At 40.8% G+C, this 25,599-nt stretch overlaps 1 protein-coding gene across 1 annotated transcript; it reads left to right on the top strand.

Annotated features, from left to right (window-relative positions):
• The first annotated feature begins 13 nt into the window (after nt 1–13).
• On the top strand, nt 14–24,977 carry LOC141757046 (TNF receptor-associated factor 2-like). Its single transcript, XM_074617205.1, has 11 exons — nt 14–258; nt 681–890; nt 2,276–2,354; nt 14,747–14,845; nt 14,933–15,094; nt 15,208–15,282; nt 16,825–16,899; nt 18,210–18,791; nt 19,597–19,774; nt 20,339–20,487; nt 22,441–24,977. Exons 2-11 carry the CDS (start codon nt 703–705, stop codon nt 22,657–22,659), a joined length of 1,806 nt encoding a protein of 601 aa, XP_074473306.1. The 5' UTR covers nt 14–258; nt 681–702; the 3' UTR covers nt 22,660–24,977.
• The last annotated feature ends 622 nt before the right edge of the window (nt 24,978–25,599 follow it).

Here is a 25,599-nt window from a genome sequence, read left to right as displayed (position 1 = left end):
CTCGTCTGCCTATCAACCCGCGTGCAGCCCCCCGCATGACGTAACAGCCAGTCTGAGAGTGTAATGGCGATACTGGACAATAACAGCCGTCGCTTTGGTGGGAGCACATCTCTATTATGTGGCTAACGTTGAACCAAACACCTCCGACAAGAGAAGCACAGGTGAGAGCGGGAACACTGCGCGAGCGACGACCTGCGACCGGGAGAGGTGATTCCACAGCCTGTGCACGCGATGCCAGCCTAGAGTGAAGAAGCGCGGGTAAGTGTGTGTGAGTGAGTGAACTGTGGTGATTGAACAGCTTCTCCTCTCCTCTCCTCCATCCTCCAGCTGCTAGCCGCTGTCTGTCAGCCTCTCTCAGCCCGCTAGCTTCAGGGCTGGAAGGGGCGTGGCGGCGTGCCTTGGTACGGATGGGTACCACTTCTGACTCCAAGGATGCTGATAGCTTAGCAACAGCGACAAGGAAGCTGAGCAGAGACAATGGATGAGCGGTGTGTCAGCATCGTTACCGGCTAGAGAAGAGAGAGAGGAGAGAGAGAGAGGAGCTCCACAAGGAGACACGGATGTAAACAAAGGCTGTGGGCCTCTCAGCTGGCCTCACATCACAGCAGCTACCAGCAGAGCCAGCACATATTCATCTTCTCCTTCTTCTTCCTTTTCTTCTTCTTCTCCCCCCCCTCCAGGTGTGACGTATGAACAGACACCATGGCCACCCAGGAGCCGTCCCCCCCCTCCTCCATGGAGAGCAATAAACCCGGGTTCCCCAAGAAGATCCTGGGCAACAAGCTGGAGGACAAACACCTGTGCAACTGCTGCCACAACATCCTGAGACGGCCGTTCCAAGCCCAGTGTGGACATCGCTTCTGTTCCTACTGCTTCAACAGGACTGTGAGGTGACTGGGAGGGACTACTGCACTGGTGGAGGAAGTACAAGTAGTAATACCACAGTACTGCAAGTAAAAGTCACGCATTCACTGATTTACTTAACTAAAAGTACAGAAGTATCAGCATCACTCAGTCATTACTTACTCATTATGCGGAATGACCCATTTCAGAATACAACATATTGTACTTGAGTGAAAAGTAGCAATACTTCAGTGTAGAAATACTCAGTTACAAGGGAAAGTCCTGCATTCAAAGTACATAAGTATTAGCATTGAAATTTACTGAAAAAAGTCATGCATTCACTAATTTACTTAACTCAAAGTACAGAAATATCAGCATCAAAATACACTGAAAGTACCAGAAGTAAAAGTACTCATTATACAGAATGAGCAATTTCAGAACACAGCATATTGTACTTGAGTGAAAAGTAGCAATACTACCGTGTAGAAATACTCAGTTACAAGTAAAAGTCATGCATTCAAAGTACATAAGTATTAGCATTGAAATATACTTAAAGTACCAGAAGTAAAAGTACTCATTATGCAGAATGGATCATTTCAAAATAATAAAGTATATATCATATTTTTGTATCTTTGGATGGAAGAAGTACTTTGATCTTTTACTTGAGTGAAAAGTATCAATACATCAGTGTGGAAATACTCAGTTACAAGTAAAAGTCATGCATTCAAAGTACATAAGTATTAGCATTGAAATATACTTAAAGTACCAGAAGTAAAAGTATTCATTACGCAGAATGGATCATTTCAAAATACAAATTATTGTATTTTTGGGGGTATCTGCAGTGGTGGAAGAAGTACTCAGATCTTTTACTTAAGAGAAAAGTAGCAATACTACAACGTAGAAATACTCTGTTAAAAGTAAAGGTCCTGCATACAAAATGTTACTTAAGTAAAAGTACATAAGTATTAGCATCAAAATGTACTTAAAGTACCAAAAGTAAAAGTACATATTATGCAGAATTATGTGTAAGTATCACTTGAATGTTGCAGCTGATAAATGTTTATATACTTCAGAATATTTATTTATTCATTCTATTTTGTATTAATAATCTAATCTGAAAAGTAACTAAAGTTATCAAATAAATGTAGTGCAGTAAAAGTAGTAAGTAACCGAAAATAGAAATACTTAAGTAAAGTGCAAGTACCTGAAAGTAGTACATAAATATACAGTATGTATTTTGTTACTTTCCACTACTACATTTTGCTGATTATATATCTGTATTTGAAGTAAGATTTTGAATGCAGGCAGAGTACAAGTACCTCAAAATTGTCCAGTACTTGAGTAAATGTACTTTCCACCACTGGGTATCTGATGTATGCATATGTTGATGATGATTTGCAGTGTATCAGAGTATAATGTTGTTTTATTGCAGTAATGGACCCCAGAAATGCAGCGCCTGCATTAAAGAGGATATTTTTGAGGATCCTACATCGATTTTGAAACCAGGATGTGTGAGTATTAATGCCTTATCATCCACTCAAGAAGAGTTTTGTTCAATTAAAGGGGACATATCATGCTCATTTTCATGTTCATGTTTGTATTTTGTGTTTCTACTAGAACATGTTTACATGCTTTAATGTTAAAAAAAACTTAATTTTCCTCATACTGTCTATCTGAATATACCCGTATTTACCCTCTGTCTGATACGCTACGTTTTAGCGCATTTCAACAGAATGGCAACAGAATTGTGTTGCTAGGCAACAGCTTGGGTCCATCTTTACATCCTGTCAGCTGATGTCATTTACATACACTGCAACAGGAAATAAACTGGGACACATTTAGAATGTTTACGTTTAAAACTGTGAAATGGTCTAAATATCGTAGATTTGTGACATCACAAATGGACAGAAATCCTAATGGCTTGTTTCAAATGCACAGTTTCTGAATACGGGCTGTGTGTATTTCTCCGTATATTGAGTGTTTTGATACTTTTACAGTATTTATATATCACTTAAACCTGCTTTATAATATAAAAGACATGAAAATCTCACTTTTTACAATATGGAACCTTTAAAGTAAATTTCTTGATATGACTTATGCCACATACAGTAATTGGTACCACGGCGGCTCCAGTCGTATTTTAATCACAGCACTCTGAATTAGGGCTCATTCTCTCTGTTGATCAATGACTCGTTCGGTCGGTAAAATGTCAGAAAGTAGTGACCAACAGTCCAAAGATATCATTAAAATCTGCATGTACGTATACTAATAACTTTATCTAAATAACACCGCTGAAAAACAAGTGCTTTACACTTTGTGACTTTGTTTTTCAGCGGTTTAGTTAAACAAGGAATAAAAAGTCGGACATGTTGTATCTGCATTTAAGGATTTACTATATACTGTACATATAATATACTACAAGTCCTTAGTACACTAACCACTAGTTACAAATGTCTCCAGGGCCTCATTAAAGCTGTGTGTTAATGAAGACTTTAGCAGAGCCACAGAGGAGGTCAAACTACCAATACAACAATGTAAAAATACTCCACTAACAGCAGGGCTGCCTCCTCTTAGTCCAGGAGTCAGCAACCTTTACTATCAAAAGAGACATTTTAGGAAAAATTAAAAAAAAAAAAAAAAATCTGTCTGAAGCCACAAAACATGCGATCATTGTGATGAAGGTAACACAGTTTATCGTCTAAGTATATAGTATATAAGTCTAATGCAGTGAGGGCCAAAGTGCAAATGTACTACGGAGTATTAGGACCACATTGAGGAAAAAAACACCTGAGATTTCAAGAATAAAGTCAGAATATTATGAGAAAAAAGTCATAATGTTACGAGATAAGTCATAACTTTACGAGAAAAAAGTTGTAATATTATGAGAATTAAGTCATAACTTTACAAGAAAAAAATAAAATAACGTAAAATTACAACTTTATAATATTGACTTTATTCTCATAATACTCCGACTTCTTTTCTCTTAAACTTCTGACTTTATTCTCGAAATCTCAGACAATTTTTTCCCCTCAATGTGGCCCTAATATTACGGCGTACCGTCGTACCATAGACCTACAACAATGATAAATAAAAATGTAAACAAAAAACAGTTATTCATTTCCATTTTTTTTTTTTTCAACATATTTTTATTATTTTCAGAACAGAAGGCTCACAGCAATGTTATGTTCAACAGTTATTCTATAGTCAGACCCCCCCACCCTCCCCCAAAACCAATAAATAAAAATAAATGAATTATAAAAATGGGTGAAAAGGGACATTTTACATAAAATAACAGTGGTTAAACTGACCGTAAAAATAAATATATATATATATACATATATACACATACATACCTACATATACATACACATATACCTACATACCCATACATAAAAATAAATACATAAAAAAAAAAAAGAAAAAAGAAGACAATAAGAATAGCAGATAGTATCTCATAGAGTAAAGTATATTGTCCTCAGACTCTCATGAATGGTAAACGGTGATCCTAGAAATATATTTTATGTTTTACGTGGCACTAGGCATAATTTGCTTCCACCCTGAAGGGTATTGGCCTTTCAACAGAGTGTGTTTGAGCTCTGATGGTATATAGTCCAGGACAGGGTTCCAGATCTTAATAAATGAGCCCTCAACACCCCTAAGGACTGCACTCATCCTTTCATGTGGCAGTACGTTGAAGATCTCCCTGTACCAGAAAGTTACTGTGGGTGGAGTGTCTTTCACCCATTTTAGCAGGATGCATTTACGAGCAAGGAGTAGAAGTTTGTCCAGCAATTTGTACTGATTTCTCGAGAGAGAGAGAAACTACTTTAGAGGGCAAACCCAGTAAAAATAACCCTGGATCCTTTCTTATTGTAGTCTTAAAGATCCCGCTCAGTTCTCGGGCTACGTGATTCCAGTATCTAGCAATCCGATTGCACCCCCAAAAGTAATGGTAATGGGACCCAAGGTCTGTGTTACACTTACCGCAAATGGGAGAGATGGTTCGAGATATTTTGTGGAGGGTAACAGGGGCTATATGGAGCCTATGTAATATTTTATATTGAATCTCCGCAAGCCTGTTGCAAGTGAAGGTTGATTGCACCAGGTGCACTGCCTCCCGCCAGTCTTCCTCATTGTAGTCATTACCCAGGTCACCCTCCCATTTGCGTGATAATTTGGTCGTGTCATATTTATCCTGAGAGTAAAGTACAGAATAGAAACGGGATATTCCGTGCTTAAAACCCTTCTGCTCACGGATAAACTTTTCTGCCTCACTATAGATGGAAATGTCCTCTGTAGGCTTTACAAGTGTATTAACAAAATGCCTTAATTGTAGATATGCAAAAAAGTGATCTTTAGGGAGATTAAATTTGTCTTGAAGCTGCTGAAAGGACATCAAGGTATTAACCTCAAACATGTCCCCTATCACATGAATCCCTTTGTCACGCCATGAGTGGAATAAAGAAAGCCTCAAGCCTGGTAAAAATTCCTGATTATTACAGATGGGAGACAGCATGGATTTGACACCTCGTCTATCCATGTAATCGGAGATCTCCCGCCACACTTTAATAGAGTTGATAATTAAAGGGTTATTCTTAATGTTCATTTTAATTTTTTCCGGTCCACATGTCACCAAACTCCACAGGGACTCAGGGGAGCACGCCCAAGAGTCTACACAAGTTTCGAGCCTAAGATATGAGTGTAACCAAGTCCAAAGAGTACGAATGTGACAGGCCCAGTTGTAAAAGAGCATGTTGGGTACCGCTAAACCACCCTTTTCTTTGGGCAACTGCAGAGAACTAAACTTTTGTCTCGGCCTTTTACCGTGCCAAATACATTTTGAAAAGGATCTCTCCAAGTCTTTATTAACTTTTTTGGAGATGCGCAGTGGCAACATTTGTAGAGGGTATAGAAGTCGAGGGAGTACGTTCATCTTTATCAGGCTAACACGACCAATAAGTGAAAGCGGAAGATCATGCCACCGAATCAGATCTTGTTTCACTGTATTAAGTACAGGGGCAAAGTTAAATTTCCATAAGTCATGGTTATCTGGCGATATTTTTAGACCTAGGTACGTGAAACCAGCAGTGGACCACTTGAAAGGGAAATTTACTAACATGCTGGTATCACTGAAGCTGCCCAGGGGCATAGCCTCGGATTTGCTAAAGTTTATCTTGTAGCCTGAGATATAGCTAAATTCGTTTATTATTGCTAGGATGGTGGGAACAGAAGTTTCAGGAGAGGTAAGGAATAAAAGGATGTCGTCAGCATATAACGCAATTTTGTGAGTGGTACCCTTAACAGCTATACCCCTCACATCTCCATGGCATCTAATGGCTTCTGCCAACGGCTCGAGAGCGATGGCGAAGAGCAGAGGGCTTAGAGGGCAGCCCTGGCGTGTGGACCTTTCCAAAGGGAAGGAGCCCGAGCGCAGACCATTAGTTATAATACAGGCCGTGGGGGAGTGGTAAATAGTTTGGATCCACTTAAGGAAATCCCCCCCCAAACCAAACCTCTCAAGGACGTCATATAGATAGTGCCACTCAACTCTATCGAACGCCTTTTCGGCATCTAAAGAAATGGCGAGGGCCTTCTTTTTAAAATGGTTAGTAAATTGGATAATATTCAACAGCCGTCTAATGTTTGTATGTGAGTACCATGAACAAAACCCGTCTGGTCAGGATTAATAATACAGGGCAGAAGCAATTCTAACCTCCTAGCAAGTAGTTTAGTAAGCAACTTATTTTCTACCGGGATAAGGCTAATAGGCCTATAGGAGCCACATAGGTCGGGGGGTTTGCCCTTCTTCAGAATAAGGGAGATATTAGCTAGATTAAGAGTTGAGGGGAGGCAGCCATTTTCAAAAGAATCTCTATACATGTCTGTAAGAGGGCTTACTATGATATTCCCTAGTTTTTTATAAAATTCTGGGCAGTACCCATCAGGCCCTGCCGCCTTCCCTCCTTTAAGTACCCGAATAGTTTCCAGAACCTCCTCCTCTGTGATTGGTTTGCATAAGCCTTCCTTTTGGTCATCTGAGAGAGTTGGTAATTTTATTTTGTCAAGGAATCTTCCCCTTGTCTCCTCAGAGGTGAGACCATCTGATGAATATAATTTCTGATAAAAGACCTTCATAATTTTATTTATTTCAGTAGATTTGTGACATCTAACTCCATTGGTGTCTTGGAGCGCCGATATTGAGGTTGAACCGCTCCCCCCCTTGGCCAGACGGGCCAGCAGGCGACCTGGTTTATTACCTGATTCATAGAGCCTATGTTTTGCAAAAAATATTGAAGACTCTGCATTCTTTGTTAACAGTTGATTTAAAGCAGAACGCGTAGCATCCAACTGTTCCCCAATGGACCTGAATGGAGAACTTTTAAATTCTCCCTCCAACTCCTTAATTTTCTTCTCCAACTCTAACTGGGTTTTGAGAGCCTTTTTCTTTTGTGCGTATGTGTAGGATATGATAGCCCCACGAAGGTAAGCCTTAGCTGCCTCCCACAAAGTAGTAGAACTCACTTCAGGTGATTTATTCTCAGCAAGGAATTGTTTAAGTTCTTTACTAAGGAAATCAACAAAGGGTGGGCTGCTTAATAAGGAAGGGCTCAGGCGCCAGTGTCTACAAGAGGGGTCTTTATACGGGGGACCAATGGTTACGCTGATAGGGGCGTGGTCAGATATAGTCTGACTTCCTATAATACAGTCTTTAATTCTATCTAAAAGTGTCCTGGAAGAAAGGAAAAAATCAATTCTAGAGAAGGACTGGTGAGGCTTAGAGAAGAAGGTATAGTCCCGGCCTGTTGGGTTAAGAACTCTCCATGCATCATTCAAGTCCAAGTCAGTACAAAATTCAGCCAGTTTAAGACTTTTGCGAGAAGGAATAGGCCTAGGAGGAGATTGATCGACAGTAGAGTCAGGGGTACAATTAAAGTCACCACCTATCAAAGTAAAGGAGGTAGAAAAGTCAGACATGTCTGCCAGAAGTTTGGGAAAAAAGGTAGATTCATATATATTGGGGGCGTAAATGCAACCCAGTAAAATGTGCTCTCCATAGATGTATCCGGAAATAAGCACATAACGCCCTTCTTTATCGGTTACTGTTCTATCCAATGTAAAAGGAAGGCTGCGATGTAAGAGAATAGCCACACCTCGACTGTTGGATTTAAAGGAGGAATAAAAAACCTGCCCAACCCAATTTCTACGTAATTTAATATGTTCCAGATCGGACAGGTGGGTTTCCTGTAAGAAGGCGATGTGGCACTTCTCCTTTTTTAGTAAAGTAAGAATCTTTTGGCGCTTGACGACATGGTTTAAACCTTTAACATTTAGCGAGGTAATTTTGAGATCACTCATAAGTACAACCACTAACAAGGTAAATGGGTGGAAGCATATTTGCAAATGGGTTTACAAAACCCAAACTAAGATGAGAAGTCTGATAAGATCTAGTCTTACATGAGAGAGAGGACATCTTATTACATGAGAAAACTGAAAACAATGGAACAGGATAACAAAAAATAAAACACAAAACATTACCCTCAAAAACAAAGCCTGACAGCTGGAGCCTATCGAACACTTTCCCAAAGAAAACACAACAAAAATCACAAATGGTGAACACATTTGGGTGCGTGAAGCTGAGAAGTAACATTCCACCAAACCAGGAGAGAAATCTAGATCCCATAACTTACCCCTAAAGATCCAGATCAGCTTCTGTCACCCTCCCGCCACCTACCACCTTGAAAAGTACAGTTGTCCAACAGTATAGGGCTATACTAATTATTACTCATTCCAGTGTTACACAAAAAAAATAAATCATTAGAGGCAACAACTTATTAGTGTGGCGATAAAAAAAAAAAGATAAAGATAAAAGGTGGTGGGCGACTCAGCATTTTAAAGGTCTTAATTATGCAACTCAAAAAGAACAGGCAGTTGTCAAAAGGAGAGATTATGTATGGCAGAAACACCACATGAACTGAAAAAGACGTTATCAAGGGCCAAGATCATAATAAACTGAGGTCAGCCTTGACTTTATCCAGTCCATTAAATTATTCACACACAAAAAAGAAATGCAATGACCGTTTTAAAACAAAGTATTGACCCCGTTATTTTCTCAAAACAGAATATAAATAACACGTGAGAGCTGGGTATATTATAAAGAGTGTCTGTATCTGCCAGAGCGCGCGCTCGGCTGTAGCCTACGGGACTATTTACGTGCGTAATTGTGTGCATGTGCGTAATGCAGGGTTCTACAACCAGCTAATGTGAATGTGTGTGTGCGCTCATGGATGTATAGGAAACGTGTATAATGTTCGGGTGTATGAAGCTTAGAATATGTACAAGAGACTGCTGAGTCGCCCTAAACTAGTTCAAAATATTCCTTCATGTCCCCATCCCACAGAGAGCAGGAAAAGAGATGGAGTTGTACCTGACCAAGTTTTTCATTTGTCCCAGTCCTTCACAAACTCCCAAGCCTTGCGTGGAGACTTGAAAGTGTAGTCCTGGTTGTTGTACGAAAAGCACAGGCTGGCTGGAAAGCGCATCTGGAAGCGTATCCCTCGCATGATAAGACGCTGGCAAACATCATTGAACTCCCGTCGGGTCTGCCTCACCTGGACCGAGAGGTCCTGGCGAATGTAGATTTGGTTTCCGTTGTACAGAAGCTTCTCTTTTTCCTTGACTGCAGCCATGACCCTCTGTTTGTCGCAGAAATTGTGCAGCTTGATGATCACCGGTCTTGTATACTTTTCCTTCTGAGGGCCGAGGGATCTGTGCGCTCTGTCGATTTTAATCGTCCCTCGTTTGGTTTGCAAACCCAGTAGTTTGGGGAGCCATGATTCGAAAAATGAAGTTGGTTGTTGTCCCTCCGTGCCTTCCTTCAGACCAATAATCCTGATGTTCTCCCTGCGGCTGCGGTTTTCGCTGTCCTCGGCTCGTTGTGAGAGAGTATTCACTTCCTTTTCTAGAGCCGTAATCTTGTTAGACAATGAAGTCACGAAGTCTTCAGCATCTGAGATACGTGATTCAGCCTCCGTTATGCGCTTGGTGTTGCCTTCGATACGGTTGTTAAATCCTTCCAGAGTCAGATGAAGTTCGGTAAACTTCTGATCCATTAAGGCGCTGATTTTCTGTGTGACATCCTGCGCGAGGAGAGTAGCCAAGCCCTCCTCCTCACAGGTGGCGGCGCCATGCTGGCTAACGTTAGCTGTAGCGTCCATGCTAGTGGTCTGGAGTTTCTTCAGCTCTGAGCGAGTTCTAGCCACGGCATCACGTTGAACTTGGTTTGGATCAGAAGCGGACATGTTCATACATAGATAGCCACCTTTAGAAAGTCCAGCCTGGGTCAAAAAGTAACTTTAAATTGTAAATTGTATCTGGTGGTGACGGGAGGTCGGCGAAAAAACGACTCCTCACGATGACCGCATCACGTCCAATCCTCATTTCCATTTTTAAAAATCCACAGGGAGCCACTGGAGAGGGGCTAAAGAGACGCATGTGGCTCCGGAGCCGCAGGTTGCTGACCCCTGTCCTAGTCCATTAGTCGACTTATCGGTTGATTTGGTCTGAGTCCACTAAGATTTATTTAGTCTATTAGTCATACAGTATTTTTATGCTTTTTTCATGCTGAATGTTTTATTACCAAGAAACTTCTGAGCACATCTCTGGTAAACAGCAGATTAAAAGTGCTCTGTAGATCTGTGAAACTGAAGTAATATCTGTAAAACAAAGAACTTCTTAGTGGACTAACTGATACGATGTTGCCGACTAATCGATGAGTTGATTTAATCGACAGATCTGTGAAACTGAGTTTCTCCACAAAGAATCACACAAAAGCACCACTTTAAATCTGCTGTTTACCAGAGATGTGCTCATACGTTTCTTGGTAATAAGTCATTCAGCATGAAACAAGTATTTAGAAAACGACTGAATCTTAGTGGACTAAGACCAGAACCACAGATTAGTCCACTAATTGACTAATAGGCCCTGAAATCATCTAATCAAGTATGAGTACTCGTCAACTAAGAGTGTCTTTGGTTGAGGACAGCTCGAGGTACAAGTAAGGTCCTTTATTCAAAATCCTACGTAGTAAAAGTCCAGAAGTTTAATCAGCAAAACGTAGTAGTACAAGTACAGGTAGTAAAGGTATTCATCCTGTGACTGATATATTATTCTATATGTAATTATTTGATTTTTAATACTGATGCATCAACGTGTGAGCAGCCTTTTACTGTTGGAGCTGCTGGAGGTGGAGGTGGCTTTAACTACTTTATATACAGTTCAGTAGTTTCGTTAGTTCGTTAGGTTCTCAAACTAGGGGTCGGGCCCTCCCAAGGGTCACCAGATAAGGCTGAGGGGTCGTGAGATGATTATTGGGAGAGGATCTGCTACACAGATCTAAGAAACAGTTACTGAAATGAAACCAGGTGAGAAGTTTAGAGGAGAAATGTCTCTCTGGTGAAACTACTAACAACTCACAGACATCTGAAATGAGACAAGGAGCCTCAACTAGATGCTGCTGTTTTGTAAGAGGTTACAAGTTAAAGAAGGTTGGGAGCCACTGGTTTAACCCCTAAAGGGAAACTCTTTACTCTTTACAACGTGGGTAGTGTATGAACAATGAACAATGTTTAACTTCCCTACATATTGCCAGCACCTAGAGCTCTCTGCTCATTTGTTAGCAAAAGTCGGCCGGATAAAGTGTTACACTTTGGGTTGTTGTTCCAACTCCAGATTGTACTTCTGCCTCCACAGAGAGCGGCGGCTCCTCGTTAGAAACGTGTCATCTGGACTACTTTTGTTTGCAAATGAGCAGGGAGCTTGTGGAGGGTTAAACATTCTTCATTTGCATATACTACCCATGTTGTAAAGACACAAAGCTGGTTGCAAATCGGCAGGCAAAGTTTCCCTTTAACAATACACTGTATTTAATAAGATTAACATCTGTATTTTTTATGTAATGTCTTAATCTGAAAAGTAACTAGTAATTGTAGTTGTCAGTAAAAGTCCTCTGAATTGTAGTGGAGTAGAAGTATAAACTAGCATAAAATGGAAATGATCAAATAAAGTACAAGTACCTCAAAAGTATACTTCAGTATAGTTCTTGATACTTGAAACAACCTCATCACAATATATGTATATATAGTATATATCTATTTATACAAAATACCAGGATGCTTCACTTTTAGCCCTTTCTGACCAAACAGCTCCAGGTACAAAGAAACCACAGGGACTAAACTATAACTATAAACTATACATTTATATATAATTTATATATAAACTGGAAAAACAAAGTTCGGAAACTTGTGTTTGGTCAATTATTTCTCTGTTGTTACAATGCTAATTGGTATTGTAATTTACATCGTTGGAAAGCCTGTTTATTTACCTTCGCAATGATGTCCAACTTGTAAGAATCATGCATTTTTGGGATGAGCAGCACAGCTGATTATGTGGGTAGCGCCCAAGAAAAATTTGCCAAAATGCTCCGTCAATGGTAAACAGTGTATTCTCCTGTTGGTGTTGACTCTTGTTTTGAGTTGTTTGGTGGATTGGATGATTGAACTCTCTATCAGTAACAAGGAACAAACAAGACATATTGGCAATTTTACACTTTATTCATTTAGTACACCGTCAGGAGCCTCAGTAGCGGTGGAAGATCCATACGCAGCCACAACAGCCTGGCACCTCCTCCTCATGCTGGTCACCAACCTGGTCACACGTTGCTGTGGGATGGCGTTCCATTCCTCAACCAGGATTCATTGCAGGTCAGCCAACGAGGTTGTGTTGGTCACTCTAACACGTACAGCACGCCCAAGCTGATCCTACAAGTGTTGAATTGGGTTGAGGTCTGGACTCTTGGCAGGCCGTTCCATTCTCTCTACTCCCACATTGTGGAGGTAGTCTGTGATAACCCTGGCTCTGTGGGGGCGAGCGTTGTCATCTTGGAGGATGAAGTTAGGTCCCAGATTGTGGAGATATGGGATCGCCACTGGCTGCAGAATCTCATCCCGATATCTCCCTGCATTGAGATGGCCTTCAATGATGACACGCCTTGTTTTGCCAGTGAGGGAGATGCCGACCACCAAAAGCCGTTACTCCATCGGTGCAACAATCAGCATAGCGTTCTCCGCGTCGTCTCCATACTTTGACCCTGCCATCCAACTTTGGCAGACAGAACCTGGACTCATCACTGAACATGACATTCCCCCACATGTTCAGGTTCCATTGTCTGTGTTGTCGACACCAGCGCCAACGGGCCTGACGGTGAAGGGCAGTCATTGCAGGCTTCCTGGTAGCCTTATGACAATACACTTTTTACCATTGGCAGAGCATTTTGGCAAATTTCTCTTGGGCGCTTCCCACATAATCAGCTGTGCTGCTCATCCCACAAATACATGATCCTTACAAGTTGGACATCATTTCGAAGGTAAATAAACAGGCTTTCCAACCATGTAAAATACAATGCCAGTTAGCATTGATACAACAGAGAAATAATCCACCAAACACAAGTTTCCGAACTTTGTTTTTCCAGTATATATATAAATAAAAGTCCCTTTTACTGTTTGTGTTTCCGCTGCATCTGACGAACCATGAAGATTAGTTCTTACAGCGGTGATGAATTAAAAGTCTCTCTACGTCTTTATGCCTTTCCCTTTTTGGCTGGATCACAGAGGGCCAGCCTTACAAACGCTAAAGTCTGTCACTGACTGACTGACTGAGTGATGAAGTTACAGGATTGGTCAGCCGACTGTTGGAGTTTCCTCATTGGTCGTTGCTCTTTCAAAATGAAAAGGCGGAGTTCAGTTCTGTGTTTAGGTTTTCTGGGGAGCGTGTCAGTGGTTCAATGTATCATTACATCGTGCTGTTGTTGTCCATGTGCTATTGTTTATGATGTTTAAGTTATGTTATGTTGTGCTTCGTATTGTTTTACCGTGCATTCACACCAAGCGTAAAGCAAATTTTCGCCTCTCTTTCCTCCTGACTGTATCTTACAAGCCACACGTCGCTACTGCGGGATGAACCCAAAATAATAATAATATTAATAATAATACAATAAACGGATCAAAATGATGCAGAAATAACGACATAATGATGTTGATTTGTAAAAAGTCTGAATTCATGCTTTGTCAAGTCTGTCTGCAACACGACAAGCAAACAACTTTTAAAATGCTTGTTTTCTGAATGGAGTTCGGATCGATCAATGCCAGGCTATGCTAACATTGTAGCTACTCCATCAACACTCAACATAACGTCATCTAGGCATAAATACGGCAGCGACGTTGTTGTAAACGGATCAAAAGTATGCCGAAATAACTACATAATGATGCTGATTCGTAAAAAGTCTGAATTCATGCTTTGTCAAGTCTGTCCGCAAGACGACAAGAAAACAACTTTTAAAATGCTTGTTTTCTGAATGGAGTTTGGATCGATTAGTGCCAGGCTATGCTAACATTGTAGCTGCTCCATTAACACTCCATCTAGGAATAAATACGGCAGCAACAACGTCAGTGATGACGGCTGGAATATCTCAGCTCTGAAAAACTTTCACGACATGTATATATTGTTACACACCACTTATATACTGACAATATACGGTCCAGCCGGTTTTGACCGAGTCTTGCTTCCTCTATAAACGGGACGAGAAATGTCTTCATTTAATAAGAAGTAGTAGTAATAGTTATAATGGATTTGAATGAACTGAATGAGCTTTGAGGGCTTGTTCACACCTCATGCTTTCTCTGTGAGCAGACATGAAGGACAAATGTTTCTGCTCTTCTCTCCTAAAAACACGTGAGCTTCTAGTTTGTGGCGCTGGAGAAAGTTTTGAATATGCTGAACATAAATAATCTATAAAATGGAACAGAGGTGGTGTTAAACTAAATCCTTTTGTTCTCTCTTGTTTTTTCAGGCTTTTCCTGACAACGCAGTCCGAAGGGAAGTTGAAAACCTCTCGGCTGTCTGTATCAATGAAAACTGCACCTGGAAAGGCAGCATTAAAGACTACGAGGTGAGGTTTCTTTTTTCTTTAAATTTTAGTTTGATTGTTTGTTTTTAGGTAGCAGTACTGTTAGCAACTTAAAGCTCCTTCTTCCAGCTGAACCACGAGGGGAAGTGTGAGTTCATGATCATCCCCTGCCCCTCCTGTAAAGAACGAATCCGCTTCAATGAGCTGGAGCGCCATAATGAGCGAGAGTGCCCGGAGAGAACACTCAACTGCAAGTACTGCAAGGAGCCATTTCACTTCAAAAACATCAAGGTTAGAAATGATTTATTAAAGCTTCTATGTACAGTAGCTGAGGAGCTCAGGCTGTCTGAGCCGGTGGACAGCAGCTCTTTAAAACTAACACTGCTGTGGGTTTTCTGTTTCAGGCTCATGATGAGATCTGTCCCAAGTACCCGATGATCTGTGAGGGCTGTGCCAAGAAAAAAATACCCAGAGAAAAGGTGAATCTGTAGACAAAGGTCGCAGTTGGTCCCATGTAGCTGCTTGTTACCAGTGTGTGCCTTTCCTGTATTTTCATTACGTTCAAGTCACAGAGCTTATTTAGTTTTCCTGAAAAATGTCTCCTTGGAAATCTTTGAAGGTATTTCCAGAATCCTTAAAGGGACTGTTTGTAACTTCTTACACGTATAAATAAAGAGTCTGCACGCCATTTAAAGGTCCCATATTGTAAAAAGTGAGATTTTCATGTCTTTTATATTATAAAGCAGGTTTAAGTGCTTTATAAATACTGTGAAAGTATCGACGCACTCAATATACAGAGAAACACACACAGCCCGTATTCAGAAATTGTGCGTTTGAAACAAACTTAGGATTTCTGTCCATTTGTGATGTCACAAATATACAATATTTAGACCATTACACCTATGGAAGGCCTATGGAAAGGAGGTTGGGTCACGGGCAGACATGGGTCTTGGGGTATGGGGTATAACACATGCGCAGTGTAACAGAAGCTGCGGTCGTGCATTGCGATTGGCTCTATTCGGCGAGTACAGGCGAGACTTTACTGCGCATGTGTTTTACCCCCGAAGATATGACGCGTGACCCAGCCTCCTTTTATATAGGCCTTGGTTGCAGTGTATGTTAATGACATCAGCTGACAGGAAGTAACTGTTGCCAGGCAACGCAATTCTGTTGAAGTTCTGTTGAAATGCACTAAAACGGAGCGTTTCAGACAGAGGGTAAATACAGGTATATTCAGGCAGACAGTATGAGGAAAATAAAGTTTTTTTTTAAACACAAAATGAACCTGAAAGTATGAACCTGAAAATGAGCACGATATGGGACCTTTAAAAGGCATCTCTGCCGGCGCATACCTCAGTTGCCACGCTCAATTTCGTCGGCAAAAGCGACGTGCACGCCTACCTCGACCACATGGCTGACACAAACACAACCGGGTATTTGGGTATATTAAATAGCGGTGTACAGTACATTATGATATTATAACTGAATGAGCGAACACCATCTGCAGCTGACTGCTGGTATCATTCTTCTCTCTGTGGCATCATTATCTCAGCATCCATTTAAGAGGCACGCTCCTCCCTAGCCGCTCGTCATCACTTCCTGCCAGATCGTGCCCCGGCGGTATGAAAAGAAACGTATGATCCATCTGGAAATGAATTCAATGAGAGGACGCAGACTAAAACCAACTACCAACTGTAGCCGTCACAAAATGCTCAAATTATCATACGTTATGGCATTAATCGTACATCATACAAAGGGCAAAATTACTGTGCAAATACAATAATTATTGTACATCTGGCAGCGCTGGTATAACTTCCCTTTGGGCTTCCATCTTTATTTGGATTAGGAAAAAACACTTGATAAACAGGGTTAAAAAACATTTGATTAAATAGCTGTTCATCCAGATGGATGAAAGAGTCTTTTAGGAATCTTAAATATATTCATTATTTATTATATTACAGCTATACATGTTGTTAATCAAGCCTCTATGCTCAGTTTGCTTTGTGTTGTTTATCTTTCAGTATGTGGATCACATCAAGTTCTGCAGCAAATTCAGAACTCCGTGTCGATTTCATGTGGTGGGATGTGACATGTCTGTAAGTAGCCTGATTGTCTTCTTTATAATAACTTTGATATATTCACACACACACACACACACACACACACACACACACACACATAGGGTTGTCTGAATGTTCAAACACACTCACCCAGGCGACTCAGGCATCACATCATTATCATTGATTTGACGGTTTATTATGTAAATAATAAAATAGCTTTATTATTTTGAGATAAATTGTGTTTTTTCTTAGTCAAGAGTAGGGTCCAAATATACTATTTATGAGGCTGGGAGAGTTTTTTATAAAAATTAAATTTAAGATTTAACCCCCCACCCCACCCCAATAACTGATTAAACAGTAACTAACTGTACTGTGAAAAGATTTTGTTTTTGCCCAACAACACTCACAAAACATCCATCTACTCACACCAAAAACACAAACAACAACAGGTTCTAAATTCAGGATAAATAAAGTTATATTTTTTTTAATTATAGACAATATACAGAAAATATCCATAATGCACCTTAATATGTAGTAACAGAAAAAGTAAGTCAAAAGATTAACAAAATAGAAAAATGATAAATAGGATAGGAAAAGAAATATAATGCTTATAATTATATTATAACTTTTTTCTGTTATTTATTAATTTATAAATGAATAATATTAATAATATTTATTATAAATAATATTATTATTAATATCCATCCATCCATCTGCAACCGCTTATCCCGTTAGGGGTCGCGGGGGGGGCTGGAGCCGATCCCAGCTGACATTGGGCGAAGGCAGGGTACACCCTGGACAGGTCGCCAGTCCATCGCAGGGCTGACACATAGAGACAGACAACCATTCACGCTCACACTCACACCTACGGGCAATTTAGAGTCCACAATTAACCTAACCTGCATGTCTTTGGACTGTGGGAGGAAACCGGAGTACCCGGAGAAAACCCACGCTAACACGGGGAGAACATGCAAACTCCACACAGAAGGGTCCCAAGCCGGATTCGAACCTGCAACCCTCTAGCTGTGAGGCGCCAGTGCTAACCACTGCACCACCGTGTTAATAGTTATTTATTAATAAATAAAAGGAAAAAAGTAAATAAATTAAACACTAATAATAATAATAATAATATATAGAGAGATTACTGTAGTGGGTTTCTTAAAAAATGTCAGGTGCCATTGAGAGTGAGAAGGAGGGGAAGAAGCTTGTCCTCGTCCTCGTCCTCGTCCTCGTCCTCGTCCACGTCTGGGCCCGATAATGTTCACACAGTCCTCGATACAGCTGATCAAACTATATGCAGGTATTGTTTCTATTTCATTTTCCTCTTGTCGCTTCCCTTTATGTAGGTGGAAAAGGAAAAGATTCATGACCACGAGCGCTCCTACGCCTACGAGCACCTCAACCTGTTGCTGCACTACATCATGGGCATGAAGGTGAGCATGGAGGGCCTGCAGCCCCAGGGACTGGAACTAGCCGGACACAAACTGGTGGAGCTCCAACAGGCCCTCAGGGAGCTCGAGGCCAGAGTCTCCCAGCTTAGCACCACCTCCTCTGGGCCTCCCGTGCAGGGAGCCGCCGCCGCCGCCTCCTCCTCTTCCTCCTCATCCTCCTGCTCCGGTCCCCCTGGTCCACCTGCTTCAGCTCCTCTCCCCCCGCTGCCCACTCTGGCTCCCACTCTGTCTGTGTCTACCTCCTTCACGCCTCTGCCCAGCTCGGTGGGCGCCGCGCTGGAGCTCCAGCTCCACAGCGAGAAGACCAAGGTGGTGGAGCTGGGTCGCAGGTGTACGGAGCTCGAAGTCAAATCCGGCACGTTTGAAAATGTGGTGTGTGTCCTGAACAGAGAGGTGGAGAGGTTCGCCACCACCATGGAGGCCGGCAACCGTCAGCACAAACTGGACCAGGACAAGATCGAGGCTCTGACCAACAAGGTAGGACTGGAACTGAACCCAATGAACACAAATCAATCTGATGATACACATATGTTTAGATTCAGTGTGACGTACACCTCCCGAGGATATCTTTTTCTCAGATGTCCATCATGAATAAACATCAATAAATTTGCTTAGAAATCATAGAAACAAATCTGAAAACCATCATGTTTTGAAGTTTTCTTCAGTATTAAAGTAATCCAGTGATAGTTGTCTGTACATCCATGGGTATATTGAAAACAGGAACTGCTACTAGATCATTTGGCATGCGTTTTAATGGTGCCAGTTTGCCAGATGTAAACGAATCTAGTCTAAAGACACGGAGCTGGAGTTGTAGCCCACAGCTTTACTCACTCTGCTTCTTCTCATCTCCTGATTTTGTGCCTCCTCGTCTCCTCGATTCTCTGGCTTGTGGCCCGGAAATCGATCTCAGCGCTCCGTCTTGAAGGACATTTTTTTTTTCTCTGCGACAGAGATCATAAAATACAGTGATATAACAGAACAATGGACAGCTGATGCAGCTGTAACACATGTCAGATTTAATTAACGCCGCTTTAAAATGACACTCCGAGGTCATGTCTCCTTTGTTAAATGCCTGTGCCTCAACCCCTCTGTCCTCACGTCTCTTCCTAGTTTTCATAAAACTATGTTTATTAAAACATGTAAAGCATAACATTTCTAAGTAGCCCAACAAATTTTGAAATATCAATATATGGCATGCCTTTAAGCCTTCTCAGTTTTTTATATGTCAAATATTGTCTGGATTTAATAAAGAGTAATGAATTAGTGATCATTTGTTTTCCAGGTGCGACAGCTGGAGAGGACGGTGGGGCTGAAGGACCTGACGGTGGCTGAGATGGAGGGCCGGCTGAGGGAAATGTCTGCCACAACCTTTGACGGCGTCTTCGTCTGGAGGATCTCTGATTTCGCCAAGAAGAGACAGGATGCCATCGCAGGTCGAGCCCCTGCCATGTTTTCACCAGGTAACATAGCCCATTAATACAGATTAGAGGTCTTCACAGGTCCAACACAGACCAGTTCAAATCTTACCTGTATCCAACCTGTAGAAATGAATTCAATTTAAATATAAGAGAAGTTATTTTTCATGTCAGAGGATGCTGTTTTTAGCCTCTCAAATGTGAAGACTTCCTGCTCTTCTCTGTATATCCTGTTGAGCTGGTTGTCTTTGGGTTTTGGACTGACCTTAGGCTTTGCGAGGCTGGGATGGACATTTTTCATTTTCTTCTGACATTTTGTGAACTTAATTGCTATTTTATTTTTTCATTTATCTATGATATACTGTATATATCTACACTGCAATGATTATTACGCACCAGTTAATATCAAGTACATGCAGATCCACTCAGTTATTACACATAAACTGAGTCCATACAACGGGACCTGACCCAACTCCATTAGACTGCATATTGTTGGAGCCGAGCCGACCTGGGTCGTGGGTCAGGTCCTGGTGACTAGATACCAAGTTATCCTGTTTAGACGCCTCGTTCTCTCTGCATATGACTAAAGCTGAATGTTCTTCCTCTCAGCCTTCTACACCAGTAAGTACGGCTATAAGATGTGTCTGCGGATCTATCTGAATGGAGACGGGACGGGGCGCGGCAGCCACTTGTCCTTGTTCTTTGTGGTGATGAGGGGACTGAGTGATGCTCTGCTCAAATGGCCTTTCAACCAGAAGGTAACAGACCTACACAGAATATTCACCAAGAGTTTGCTAAACTGTCAAATTACGTTTGTCCGTATTTACTGAGGTAAAACAAGATGCTGTAAATAGTGTGTTTGTTCTCATGCAGTATGTATTTTAAGGCTGTTTTTAAATGAAAGATGCATTATAAAGTTACTTTGTGAGAGCTCTCTGCTCAGAAAGAGAACAGAAATGCAACAACCTTCATGATTTTACCTTTCTCTTTCCTACATCGGCCTCCTGCTTGTAGATGTATTTTTAATAACTATTAAATGCTCATATCCAGTGCAATATGCACTATATTTTTCATCTGTTTACAGAATTAATCTTGTAAAAAGAGTTGAACATTTTCCAAATGTATCTTTCATGAGTCATTAAATATCCAAACATCCAGATATTTAATATTTCCTCATATACACACTTCCTCTTGTGGGATGAATGTTCTCCTGCAGCTCCAAAAGTGTCTCTTCAAACAATAATCCAACTTTTTTCGTTTTCACTCCATTGCTTTCCAGACACGTGTCAAAGCAGTCAAACTGTTTCAGATCTTATTCAGTGGCTCTTAATATCAGATCAACTTTGAGTCATTTTTATTTGTTTATGCATTTATTTGACAGGGACGATACATATAATACGATGGCATATTAGGGCCATTGTAGGTCAAAAAATAATAATTACGGTGCTGGGGGAAGGAGGTCATATTCCAAGAAAAAACTCTGAAGTTAAAGTGGTAAATTTACGAGAAAACAAATCCAATCAGTAAATTGTTCTGTTCTGAATCGGCCCAGTTCACGGCAACATCTCTTCAAAGTCCGGATGCTTATAATAATATAATAATATGGCGATTCTGGGCTAAAATCATGAGTATTTCCTCCGACTGCAAAGTATAATTTGATTGGGTCATCCACTGCAGGCATAATACACGGCAAGCGGCGGCGTCTGTGGTGCGATGAGGTGAAGCAACGTGGTTCCTCCACAAAAACCAACACACCTTTTCTGGGGGTTTTTCTCGAAAAGTTATGACTTTAATCTCGGAACGTATTTTTTTCTGAATATTACCCATCTCCCCCAGTTCCATAATTAATTTTTTTATTTTTGTACCTACAATGGCCCTAATACGGCATCATACTAGAGGCATTTTTACATTTAAATAAAACCGATGCAGTGTATATACGTAGGACTTCTAGCCGTAGCTCATTTGCAGACATTTTTCCTGGTTAGGCTTTTAAGTATAAGAAATAAAACATCAATAAAACACTGTTATACAAGCAGAGAGACAGACAATAAAACAAACTACTACTACAAAAGTAACTTAAATGACTGAAAACAAAAGAAGAAAGAAATTATGTATGGTATATAATATAGATTTACATCTGTAGTCCGAGTAATTACCCTGTTAAAGTTTGGAGCCTCTGACAGTAAATTTGCGACAGACTTTCAGACCAAAAACAGGCTTGTGTTAAAGGTTCCTACGTAGGTGGTGGCGTGTTGTTTAAGGTACCGGTGAGACATGAAATACCATCAGTTGGATTAACGGATTAATGCGCTTAAATGATTTATAATATCACAGACTAGGATTTAACTATTTTATCTTTCGATAGGTAAATCATAGAAACACATCGTTGTCAAAACAAAGTAAATAAGTTTTTTTAATTCAGAGGCAAAGTCGGCCTTAATAAATATCCTCCAAAGATCAGAGAGTAAATGGTGATGAATGTGAGATGAGACCAGGCTGTGTCCATTCAAGTATGGTCACGTAGTTCACCTCATCCATACCTGTACATAGTCAGAGCAGGCTCAGGTCCAGGGAATGGCTTGTGTGCCACAGGCCCGTCCATACCTGGTTCTTGGCTTCATTATTTTTTTAATTGCTGTATCTTATTATATATTATATATTATATATTATTATTATTATTATTATTATTATTACATATCTCTTATTCCCAGGTGACTCTGATGCTGCTGGACCAGAGCAACAGGGAGCACATCATCGACGCCTTTCGACCTGACGTCACTTCCTCGTCCTTCCAGCGACCGGTGAGCGAGATGAACATCGCCAGCGGCTGTCCGCTCTTCTGCCCGCTCTCCAAGCTCGATGCCAAGAACTCGTACATCCGCGACGACACCATCTTCATCAAGGCGATCGTGGACCTCACCGGCCTCTAGACGGCCTCCACAGGGTGGTACGGTTTGGCAACCAGGCAGCTCTTTGACCATTAAGGCTTCATTCTGGCTCAATCGTGGTCCCTTTAGGGCTCTGTTCAGGCATCTTACTGTCCCCTGCAGCTTTAGGGAGACAAACATGCTTGCAACTGCATGTGGCTGCAGTTTGCACCGTCCAGACAGCGCCGGCATTGTCATATCCCGGTGGTCTCAGTGCGAGAACCGCCGTCATTGCTGTACATTTCGGGTGCAAAACCTTCTTTCTTTTGACGTCACCCTTGGTGGGTAAAATGTCACTTCAGTTGTGCATATAAGTTTTCAGTTAAAGGACACAGGAACACCAGTGCAGCGTGGTCAGTGCAGTGTTGAGTAGAAGCAGAGATGTCAAAGTGAACAGTTGTGATGGGAGTGAAAGAGAGTGAAGAGCATCTTCTTCTTTAAGGGATGTTCCAGAACAGGGTGTTGTAGATTACAGATTGTTGATGTGATCACACTTAGAGTTAGAGCATGGCTTGATGCAGCTTTCTTTTTTTCTTGCAGATTGTGGATATTGTGAGCTTCTCAATTCCAGTGTCGAGTGAATTTGCATAGACAAACGTGGAGTTATGTTATGAATAAGATTACAGGCATTTTTTTGCCTTTTTTGTTTTGGCGCAAAGTGCATGCCGCTGGCGTTTTGAAGTATAAAACGGCTCCTTAGTTCGACTGAAAGGTTCCTTGTTTGCTGTTAAACTTGTTAGTGAATTAGCCATCCGTGATGGTGGACATTGCCTGCATGTCTTTTTTGGAACCAGGCTATTTACATGTAAAGTTAGTGTTGCGTATTTGTTCCTAATAGGGGTTGGTGGTTCTGATTGGTGGTTCGGTACATCTGTGGAAGATACAGTGGAGTTACCAAGGAGTCAGGGCAGCTTGCCAGTCAAGCCTGAGGCATAAAACTCTGACAAACATTACATTAGCTGGAGTGTTCCCCCCCAGGATATGCTCACTAGCTCACATCTCAACACATAGTACTGTGCCCCCACCACAGACTAAGGTCAACACAGATTCCACGAAATGAAGGAATTGTTCGTTCCTTGTTTTCTGTCCATACAAGTGCATATGTGTGTTTCTGCTGCTCTTAAGATAGAATACTGATGTGAATCTAATATATATGTTGATGCAAGTAATGTGTGTGGAGGCTGAGAGGCTGGAAAATAAGAGGTTGTGATACTTTGTTGACATTCTTTATGGCAGATTGATGTTCAGTGCAGCCTCAGATAACTCTTTAAATGTGGCACCGCAGATATCGACATTATATCATGTAGTTATTGTTCACCACAGATTGCTGTTCTACTTACTTAGCATGCATGCTGAGGTTTTTAAGGTTCCCGCTGGCCTGTTTTGAAAACCAGTCTCGACCTGTATTGAAACCTCTCTGTGCATGGGAGGCTTCAATCCATTATCCACTATGGAGTTTCACACCGGTTTCCCTCGTGAGCCACGTTGTGAAAGCATTTATTTGTATTTGTTTGGATGAAAATAATCCTAGAATAGTTATTATGTTATACCTGGCGCCGCGTCTGTTCAACAGAAGCGGCCGCCTATATTCATAGCAATTTATAAATATGTATCTTTCATATCATAATGTTGAAATAATCTATATATCAATGTTAATATACACAAGATGTTATAATAAACATAGTATTGCTGAATACCTTATTAATTCTATATCTATATACCAACCTTTTGTTTGTCAAGATGGTTTGAACAGGCCAGGACGACCCCCTTTGTGCAGTAAGGACGTATGGTTCCTTCTAGAGTGCAATATATGATTATGTCTTTAAGGGTTTACAGAAGTCATATGCGACTTATTTGTTTACATCACTCATTGTGGCGCTGAAGAACTGCGACCAATTTTGAACTTTTCAAGGATGAAATGAAGCTTTTCCTTGTCATTAAGCAGACTCGACATCCCTATCATAGTCAGGAGCTGAGTGAGGTTTTAGAAAGACCATTTTAATGTTGAGGAATTCATGCTATCAGTGGGGTTTCTATGAAGACTGAGCACGTTAAGAAGTAGGATGAACATGAACTTTTTAAGTGTTCTTGTAAATGTGCCAAACTCAAATATTACCTCCGTATACTAACAATGTTGTGAAGTTATATTTTATGTTCTATGCTAAAATATGGTGCCAAATATGTTTCTATTTCAGTTTGTGCTGTGTGTGTGTGTGTTTTAATATGATGCACGAAGAGGAGATAATTAATACTGTCCCATGATGAATACAAACCCTCCCAAGGTTCTTTTGAATGTAATATATATATATATTTTATTTTTTTTCTAAAAACACAACAGCAGTTCTGTAAATGTGATGCAGTCGACTTGAACCAACTTTATTTGTGCACTTTGTATCGGTTGTTTGTCCAAACAGGGTATTTCTTTGAGTGATTTATGTACCTTGAGATCAGAGCCATATATATATATATATATATATATTCTGATGTTGATGATATACTGTAGATGTATTGCTAAAAAGGACATGCAGTATGTAATAAAGTTTGCTGGTTTCAGCTTGTTGTGTATTTAAACTTCTTTCTGAGTAAAACGCTTTATGTACTCAGAAGTACTTTACTGAAGTAAAAGTGCCAGTACAGCAATTTAAAAAGTACTCATTCTGCTTATACATGGCCCCTGAGACTGATATATTCATATAAAACATCATTAGATTATGAATACTGAAGCATAAGTAGTATTTTACTGTTGTAGCTGCTTGAGGTGGAGCTAGTTTGAACTACTTTATATACATTCAGGTAGTTATTGGTTCTCAACCTAGGGGCCGGGCCCCTCGTAAGGGTCACAAGAGAAGTGTGAGGGTTGGAAAGAAGAGCTATGCTACACAAAGGTATACTTATTTTTGGGGAATTTTCTCTCATCTTTGCTGGTTTTGTGAATTATTGGAT

The sequence above is a fragment of the Sebastes fasciatus genome, chromosome 19 (genome assembly GCF_043250625.1).
Source record: "Sebastes fasciatus isolate fSebFas1 chromosome 19, fSebFas1.pri, whole genome shotgun sequence".
Lineage (NCBI taxonomy): Eukaryota > Metazoa > Chordata > Actinopteri > Perciformes > Sebastidae > Sebastes > Sebastes fasciatus.
The sequence above is the reverse complement of the archived record's forward strand: the minus strand, read 5'-3'. Positions and strand labels throughout refer to the sequence as shown.